At 36.7% G+C, this 10,199-nt stretch overlaps 1 protein-coding gene across 1 annotated transcript in view; it reads right to left on the bottom strand.

Annotated features, from left to right (window-relative positions):
* The window catches only part of LOC150076249 (plexin-B-like), a 705,969-nt gene that overhangs the window by 439,400 nt on the left and 256,370 nt on the right, over positions 1-10,199 (bottom strand). Inside the window, exons 6-7 of the mRNA XM_090387297.1 lie at positions 8,285-8,385; positions 11-152 (exon numbers count right to left, since the gene is read on the bottom strand). Of these exons, the coding sequence (XP_090243423.1) occupies positions 11-152; positions 8,285-8,385 (243 nt within the window). The remainder of the gene's footprint in view (positions 1-10; positions 153-8,284; positions 8,386-10,199) is intronic.

Genomic DNA, 10,199 nt, shown 5'->3' with positions numbered 1-10,199 from the left:
AATTTCTTACCATTGCCATATTGGTGATAGGAATGCTCTCTGGATTGACAGAATGAAAGTCAATGCATTGTTGTGTGTTCGGAGAAAGCCAATGAGAGGGTTTTCTTCTTCCTAAACTAGTAGAATTATGGCAAGCTGCTTGAATTGTACATCTGCAACATAAATATTCATATAATGAGGATCAATAAATGTAAGGATTATAATTATTTGTGTTTACACTTATACTGCATTTCTCATGGAAGATATTGAAACCACCATTGAAATAGCATACATCTGCTGAGCCAATTTTGTGGCATTCACAAAAATGGGGCCACAGTGAATGTATAACTTTCTCCACCTCCTGAAATATAGACACAGTTATGCTAGAGTGATTTTTAAAGTGAAATTTTATGATTTTGCAGAGTAACTGCCATACTGAACAAAAACGCCTGCAAGATGTAGTTCAAGCAATCTTGCAACTTTGTTTGTTTAGTAGTACTAGCCCTCAGACGATGCCAAAAAATGAAAAATAATAATAATAATAATAATTAAATTAAAAAAAAAAAAAAAAAAAAATATATATATATATATAGTAGCTTCCAAGATAAGTTCTTTGAATGCTTCCCAATTTGAATTTGCTGTTGGTAGAAAACAATCATCCAATAAATCCACAAAAGTCTTGTTAGTGTGTGAGTGACCAACCCACAAATTCCAGTCAATATCTGGGAAATTGAAATTTCCCCATTATAAGACACTCTGATTTACTGGCCCACTATTTCCCTGTACAGTTTCTAATTATATTCATCAGAGTCATTAGGCCTATAGCACACTCCTAGTCTCAATTATGTCACACCAAACTGACTCGACACTGCACTGTCCAGCGATGTCGACTGGCTTCACTTCCTTGGATTTTATGTGTTTCTTAACTAATAGCATAACCCCTCCTCCCTTCCTATCCTGTCTATCCTTTCTGTACAAATTTTACTCCCCAAATTCCAGTTCTGCATTCATTATATCTGTGTGATACCACGTCTCTGATATCCCTACAATATCTGCCTTTGATGTTTTGAGCAATACCTCAAATTCATCAAATTCATTTACCGAACTCCTAGCATTGGTGTACACACAAGTATACATGCACCTGTTCCTATTCTTAGCTACCCTAACACAACCCATGTGTTTACTTGTACCTTAATGACTCCCAGCAGTCTTTGAAATACCCTGCATCTTGTTTTCCAGGCTGCTGCTCATTTCAATAGAAGCAGTGCAAGGATCACTTTCACCTCTGCCAGTGGCTACTGTTAATCTATTAGTCCTTGTATCCCCCCCCAAACTATAAGTTTTCCGACCCATCTAACACGGCCATGACAGGTAGCATAAGTGAGTAACGTATCTTCAGTGCATGTTACTGTAGTGTGAAATTGTTACATTGCTATTTCTGTGTTTTGATTTTCGTTCTGTTAACAATGTCAATACCGCAAGTAGCAATTGTCATGTTTAGCTGTTTTGCATTGTAACTTTATTTTGAAGAAAGTGGAAACCTTATTTTTTTATTCATAGATAATGGCCAAGTTAAATGAGAACAAGAGGACTGTGTCCTATAAGTTGCTTTTAGTAGCTTACACAGAGATACATGGCAATAGTGCAGCTTCACATCATTTTGAGTCCCCATTAACCAAAAAAATTATTAGAATTTGGCATCAACAAAAAGATATTTTAACATCAATAAACAAGGTGAAAAGATGTCTACAAAGAAAGCAGCACAGTGGCCAGCAATAGAAGCGGTTATTTTGGATTGGGTTTTAAACCACCGTAGAAATGGAATAGCAATATCTACTAAGATGATACAAACAGAAGCCCAGAAATTTGCCTTAACCCACAGTATCTTAAACTTCAAAGGTGGACCATCTTGGTGCTACTATTTTATGAAGAGAAATGGGCTTTCCACAAGGACTTTAACAAAGTTGGCTCAGAAAATGTCCCCTGAATATGAAGAAAAAATTACTTCTTTTCACAAATACATCAAGTGCAAACAGAATAAAATTATCAAAATAGGACAGATTGCTAATATGGAAGAAACACCAATAACCTTTGATGTTCCATCAACTGAAACAGTGAACTGTAAAGGTGAAAAGTCGATTTCGATAAAAACTAGCAGGCATGAAAAAACGATTTACAGTTGTGCTGTCGTGTTGCACAGATAAAACAAAACCGACACTCTAGAGAAAAATACCACTCTGAATAATTCTACACACATGAAAATGGATGAAATGGATGAAGGAGGAGGAATGAAGAAATGGAGCACTGATGAAAAAAAAAATTCACTTTTAGTGTTGGATCGCTTAAAATCTCACATCACAGATCTAATTTTAAAAAAATTAAAGAAGCCAACACAGAATTGGCTGTAATTCCAGGAGGCCCGACTTCTCCGATTCAACCACTTGATGTAACACTCAACAAACCCTTTAAAACTACATGAGAGAAGAGTGAAACCATTGCATGATAAACACAGAAAGCCATGAATATACATTAAGGGAGCACTGAAATGGCCAAGTATTGCACAGGTGTGTCAGTAGGTTAAGGATTCCTGGGAAAAAGTGAAGAAGGAAACAGTACAGAACTGTTTTAAAAAGTGTGGAATCAGCAATTCGTTAAACGGGACTGAAGACAATTTTTTGTATGAACATTTGGATGACGAAGAACAGACTGACAGCGAGAATGAAAATGAAGGTGACCATTCTGGAATTTAATTGATAATGGCTCTTGGATTCAATTTTGCATTATTAAAATTCTTATAGTTATAATGCTTGTAATTCTTAAATGTTTAAATATAGTTATATGAAAAAATAAATTGTGGTTTATTTATTTCCACATTTTATTATTAAAAATTTGAGGTGCATCTTGTACACTGATACGTCTTATACACCAGAAAATATGGTATATATATTATCCTATTCAATATATATATATATATATGAAATTAGAAAGAATTAATAGAAAGTACAAAACGATGGAGAAGTATTTAACACATTGTTCCAAGCCTAATAGAAGAAATGTAAGAAAAAGAAAAGAATGAGAAATATAAAGAAAAGAATATATTAAGAACCTACAAAAAAAAAAAAAAAAAAAAAAATATATATATATATATATATATATATATATAAAATTAAAATAATTGACAAAATAAGGATGTTGCCAGAGAACATACCAACAGCAAATTCTAAATGGGAAGCAGTCAAGGAATTAATCTTGGAAGTTACTAGGCTTTCCATAGCAACTAAGAAATACTGTTCAAGGTTTAGGACTAAATGGATGTAGTAGTAGTGTAATGTGATGAAAGGAAGCAAGTGTATGAGCTTATGCAGCATCGGCCAAAAAAAAACACACCATTCCATCCAAATGTCTGTCCAGTTCCTCCTTAAATTTATTCAACCTATCAACTGCCACATCGACAGATGGAAGTTTGTTCCAGCAATTAACCACCCGCTGGCTAAAGGCAAATTTCCACACATCTGTCTTTTCTTAATTTGAATTTATGCCCCCTTAGGTTCGTAATCTGAACAAGTGGAAGGATACCATCAGAATTCAGCGTGCTCAACTCATTCAAGGCCTTATACACCTCAATCAGATCACTGCGCAGGTGCCTAGTCTCAAGCCACTGCAATTTGCAGAGGCTTAAGCCTCTCTTGGTAAGAGGATCCCTTCATTCCCCTCACCAATCTTGTTGCCCTTCTCTGTACACGTTCAAGCAAATCTACATCCTTCCTAAAATGAGGCCTCCAGACCTGTACGCAGTACTCAAGGTGTGGCCTGACCATTGCCTTATACAGAGGGACAATCACCTCCTTTTCCCTGCTAGCAAAATTCCTATATATCATTGACAAAACCCCATGACCTGCCGTGGCAGCCTGTTTGCATTGCTCAGAAAACTTCATATCTGACTGCACAATTACTCCCAGGTCTTTTTTTTTTATTTTCTACCACCTTAAGTGTAGTACCACACATTTTGTACTTTTCTCTCGGGTTACTTCTACCCATATGCAGTACTTTGCATTTGTGAAGGTTAAACTTCAGTTGCCACTTCTTAGCCCATCTGCCCAAATTACCTAGATCCTGTTGCAGTAGCATACTGCCATTACTGTCATTAACAACCCTGCCAACCTTTGTATCATCTGCAAACTTCGACACTAAGCCTCATATACCTTCATCAATATCATTAATAAATATACAAAACAACAGTGGACCCAACACCGAACCCTGTGGGACTCCACTAATAACATTAGTCCACGAAGAGCAGCACCCATTGATTACCACCCTCTGTCTTCTCCCACTTAACCATCCTTTTATCCATTGTAGCAACTTACCCTTAATACCATTCTGCTCCAATTGGTCAATAGTCTTCCATGCGCAACAGTGTCAAAAGCTTTCCTGAAATCCAAATATATGATATCAAAATTATTTTTTACATCCAGTTCCATTGTAACCACATCATAATAACCAATCAAATTTGTCAAACAAAACTTTCCCTTAACAAACCCATGCTGTGTCTGAGTTATTGCTGCAGTCTTGTCTAGATGATCCTGCAATGCATCTTTAACCAGTGACTCCATTATTTTACCCGGAACAGAAGTTAAACTGGTCTGTAATTACTCGTATCACCCTTCGATCCCCCTTTGTGAATTGGGGATACATTTGCACATCTCCAGTCTGTGGGAACCTCCCCCAAGTCCAAGGATGCTCTCATAATTATGGCTAAGGGTTTGCTTAGTTCCTTTGCCGCCTCCTTTAATATAACTGGATAGATTCCATCCACCCCAGGTGTTTTTTTTATGTTTAACTTCAACAATTTCTCCTCCACTTTGCTCCCAGTTATTACAAAATTATTAATTACCCTGCTACAATTTGATAACCTTCTGCCATTTTCAAACTTTAATAATTCTTCATGTGTGAATGTAGATGCAAAATACTCATTCAGTTTGTTTGCTATCTGAGCAGGATCATCAACAGTCGAACCATCGATGTCAAGTGGACCAATCAGATTTATCCCCTTCATTTTAGAGTTTATACAAATCCTTGCTGTTTTTCTTAGCATCTTTTGCCAAGGATTTCTCGTAATCTGCCTTCGCCTGCCTAACCTCCTTGTTGGATGAACTAATGAGACTCGTGGCAGAGAAGAAAAATGCATGGATTGCATATAAATTATAAGGTGACACAGAAGCCTGTGGTAGATATAATCTAGTCTGTAATCAAATCTAAAGGGAGGTTAGGCAACCGAAGGCAGATTACAAGAAATATTTAGCAAGGGAAGCAAAAAAAAAAAAACAGCAAAGACTTCTTTACTTATATAAATTCTAGAAGGAAGGGGATGAATAAGATTGGTCCACTTGGATGGTTCAACTGTTGATAATCCTGCTCAGGTAGCTGACAAACTGAATGAGTATTCTGCATCTACATTCACACATGCAGAATTCTGTAGGGAAGTGGAGGCCAGAAGCTTATCAAACTCTGATAGTGAGTTAAATGATTTTGTAATAACTGAGAGCAAAGGGGAGAAGAAATTGCTGAAGAAGTAAACATAAGGAAGGCACCTGGGGTATGCGCATGGCATTTATCCATTTATATTGGGGGAAGTGGTGGGGGTAAGCGGGCCCTTCGCCATGATTATGAGGGCATCCTTGGACTCAGAGGAGGTCCCAGTGGACTGGATTGATTGATTGATTGATTGTTTTTGATTTTTTGTGGCTCAAAACCCCGTGGACTGGAGATGTGCAAATGTATCCCAAATTCAGAAAGGGGGATCGAGAAGTGACAAGAGTAATTACAGACCTACTAGTTTAACTTTTGTCTGGGTAAAATAATGGAATTACTGGTTAAAGAAGCATTACAGGATCAAGACAAGACTGCAGTTATAGTTCAGACACAGCATGGGTTTGGTAAAGTGAAGTCTTGCCTAATCAATTTGATTGGATACTATATATTATATTGGACACTATTGGATATTATTAGATAGCGTAGTATTGACAATTATTTAATTAAATTTATTGATCTTATTAATTTAAAATATCAAGCCCCAGACTAGCGCAGCAAAGCAACGGGCACAAAGTGGCAGGAGTGCTGTGACTCGGGGGAGAACTCGGGGGGGGGGGGATTCTCCAACGCATCACAGCCTAAAAAAATGTGCAACTTGTGAAATGTTTGCCAAACTCTCTGGAACAGAACATGATCTAGCCAAGGAGGATGTCTTTGTGTGTGCCAGGTGCAGAGAGTGTCTAGAAATTAGGTATCAACTCAGCATTCTACTGGGCATCTATGAGAGTTTGAAGTGTAAGGTAGATGCCCTCGAAGAAATTAATATGAGGGGCCCATCAAACTCTCAGCTGCCCAACTCAATGCCAGAGCTCACTCCTGGGCATCAGGCAACACAGTGGCAATCTCCAAGGCAGAATATGCTGGTCCCAAAGGAACTAGTTATTGTTGGTGACTCTATTGTCAGGGAGACGGGGAATATATTGTGTAAAAAGGATAGATGGAACAGGACCAGGGTATGTCTGCCAGGGGCAAAAGTTGATGACATTATAAAGCATATATCATATTTTAAGGGCAAAAAAGGTGATATTGTTGTACACGTTGGCACCAATGACATTAAGAGTAGGAGATCTGCAGATTTACTTAACAAGTACAGGTCAATGTTGCAAAAAAGCCATGAGTCAGGGTTAAATTTGAAAGTGTTTGCAATTCTGCCCAGACACGATAGGAGGGAATACATGATGAGAGCCTTGTCAATCAAATCGGCCCTGGAGGGAATGTGCAGGGCTCAAGGGGTAGAATTTTTTTCAGTCTGGTCTGTGCTTGTTAACGGGAGAGACTACTTCAACAGGGATGGGATACACTTAAATAGAAAGGGTGCAAGAATATTTGCTGATGCTATCGAGGCAGTGTTAGGTGGGTTGGAAAACTTCTAGCTTGGGGGTTTCACAGACTAAAAGGTTAAAAGTGGCCGCAGGCAGAGGTGAAGGTGATTCTTGCACAACTTCTATTAGAATAAGTAGCGACCTGGAGTGAGGGGTGCTGGGGGTTTCAGGGACTGATGGCAGTCATTGTGAAACAGGTGGGTATATGGGATGTTAGGGTAACTAATAATAAGGATAGGTACATGTATACTTGCATGTATACCAATGCTAGAAATATAGTAAATAAATTTAATGAATTTGAAGCAGAAAATTTGGGCAGATGGGATAAGAAGTGGCAACTGAAGTTTAACCTTGACAAATGCAAAGTACTGCATATGGGTAGAAATAACTCCAGAGAAACATACCAACTGTGTGGTACTACACTTAAGGTGGTAGAAAATGAAAAAGACCCGGGAGTAATTGTGCAGTCAGATATGAAGTTTTCTGAGAAATGCAAACAGCCTGCCAGGGCAGACCATGGGGTTTTGTCAATGATATATAGGAATTTTGCTAGCAAGGAAAAAGGAGGTGATTGTCCCTCTGCATAAGGCAATGGTCAGGCAATGCCTTGAGTACTGTGTACAGGTCTGGAGGCCTCATTTTACGAAGGATGTAGATTTGCTTGAGCGTGTACAGAGAAGGGCAACAAGATTGGTGAGGGGAATGAAGGGATCCTCTTACCAAGAGAGGCTTAAGTTCTGCAAATTGCAGTGGCTGGAGACTAGGCACCTGTGCGGTGATCTGGTTGAGGTGTATAAGGCGTTGAATGGGTTGAGCACGCTGAATTCTGATGTGATACTTACACTTGTTCAGATTACGAACCTAAGGGGACATAAATTCAAATTAAGAAAAGACAGATGTAGAATAGATGTGCGGAAATTTGCCTTTAGCCAGCAGGTGGTTAATTGCTGGAACAAACTTCTATCTGTCTTTGTGGAAGTTGATAGGTTAAATAAATTGATGTGATTTTTTTTTTTTTTTTTTTTTTTTTTTGGCTGATGCTGCATAAGCTCATACACTTGCTTTCTTGCATCACATGCCACTACTACTACTACAACACTTGCTGTGATTGCTTATTGTTATTTCCTTATATTTAATAAAATTGAACAATTATTTACATTTTTAAACAGAAGACTATCTTTTACTCATTCTAAATATTTACAGATGTCAATATGTTCAGTTCTTAATGCTTAATATTCTCTGAAATATGCTTCTCCCAACTGGTCAACCATTTAGTATACCTCTTTAAATCAGTACACATCAGGAAAATTTAAAATTCAGGAATTCTCAATTCCTATATATATTTTATTGTTATTTTATTTATTTATTATTACTTTTAACAACCAACAACTTACCGTTTCTCTAAAGTGCACCATCCACAATAAGGACTTTTGGCTTGTAAGCAGGAATCACAAGTTTCATACTGGTGGCACCTTTGAACTGGCATTTTAATAAGCTATAAAAAAAAAAAGAAAAAAAAAAGAAAGTCGTGAAATTGTATGTGTGTAATTAATTCATGTACACACATGTTTTATGTGTTCTCGTATACATGATTTAAGCTATTCTACAACAACAGCACAGTATCACTAATTAAAAATGCTTTCTTTATTGAAAAGTAAATAATGCAACAACAGGTCCTCAAATATTATGAAGTGAACCCCCATGGAATCTCATGCACACATGTACATAGGAGAGGAGAGGAGAGGATGGGTAAAGCACTCTATATTCATAGAATTAATGATGTTTATCTACTTTAAATCATTTATCAAATGGAAGACCCTTAATCATTTAAACAGTGGTAATGATTTAGGACAATGATTCCAAAACTTTCCAAAAGTACACCCTCATCAAAGACCGAATTGTGTACTCCATAGAACCCACAACATACATACCTAGCCAGTATTATTTACAACCTATGCTATTCATTTCTTCATATCCCTCTATTTATGCAAAATATGTTCCAATATTCAAACATCAAAATAGCTTATGAACTAATATGTTACAAAGAATGTATCATCTATCATTATCAAATTATTGAATTCCCACCTTCAAGTAATGAGAAAAGAGCTATTCATACCACAGATTGAAATCCACTGTCTGAAGATATTAAATACCTGATTGACATCTTAATGACATTGGCTCATTGCCAATATCATGAAATAAATGAATAAATATTCATTTATTATGAGCAAGTGTAATGAATACAAGAAAAAAGTGAATAAAGGTGACCCTCTTGACAACATATGGATTATTTTATCAGTTTTTCACCACTACAGCAGTGAAAAACTGATGTTGGTACAGTGAAACCTTACATCCACATGTAGAAACTAATGCTGACAAACTGAAAAAAGTACCTGAATATATTCTATGGATTCCATGACTATTCCAGTTCCTTGGAGACATACATATTAATACACACACACCAGTTTTCTTTTTATGAATACACACATATAACATTACAAAGTTGCAGAGAGCAAAGCCAAAACAATCTTAATCACAAAAGGCTGAAGGCAATCTGTTCAATGCTTCATGCCTGCTTTGCATATATATGTCCATATTCATTTCTCAGGAAGTGTAACAGACATAGAATTCACATTGTAATGTTCCAGTGGAGCAGAAATATAGCATTAACCTACATTAATTACAGGAGGAGCAAAAAAAAAAAAAAAAAAAAACTAGTCATAGTAGGAACTGCATTAATGCAACTTATTGTACTGATAATAATATAACTGTTATAATTATGACCATGGGAAACTTTGCCATTGATTCCAAAAGCAGCAAGTTTCTGATATGCAACAAATTAATTCTGATATCATTGGATGGTTGGTTGATAATCAGACTCCTCTCTGATGTCTCTCTCATTGCTTGTGACTAATCATAGCCAACAGATAATATTATTCAAACTGCACATCATACAAACTCTGAAAGTTACCAGGGTTTGTTTTCTTTTCCCTCATCCTCCAACTCAAGAACTTAGAATGCAATGCTTGAAAATCTTTCACATGACTATTCTGTAATTTACTTGGGAGTCAAGCAGATCTCCATTCAGGCAACCAATGTCACACATGTGTGGTACACATAGGAAAATAAAATATGCACAGTCACCCATAAACAATTTGTTATATACTATAAGAAAATGCATTTTTTATTTGAAGATAAATCTGCTTTATGATCTATTAGCCACATCTGGTGGTGATACTATAAGTGTCATTACATAAATTATGCAACAACAAAATCTTCACTACAGAAGACTACCAATTTTATTCAGAT

Source organism: Mastigoproctus giganteus, chromosome 13, assembly GCF_048544385.1.
Source record: "Mastigoproctus giganteus isolate SK-2022 chromosome 13, ASM4854438v1, whole genome shotgun sequence".
Classification (NCBI taxonomy): domain Eukaryota; kingdom Metazoa; phylum Arthropoda; class Arachnida; order Uropygi; family Thelyphonidae; genus Mastigoproctus; species Mastigoproctus giganteus.
This window is presented reverse-complemented; position numbering and strand designations above follow the sequence as displayed.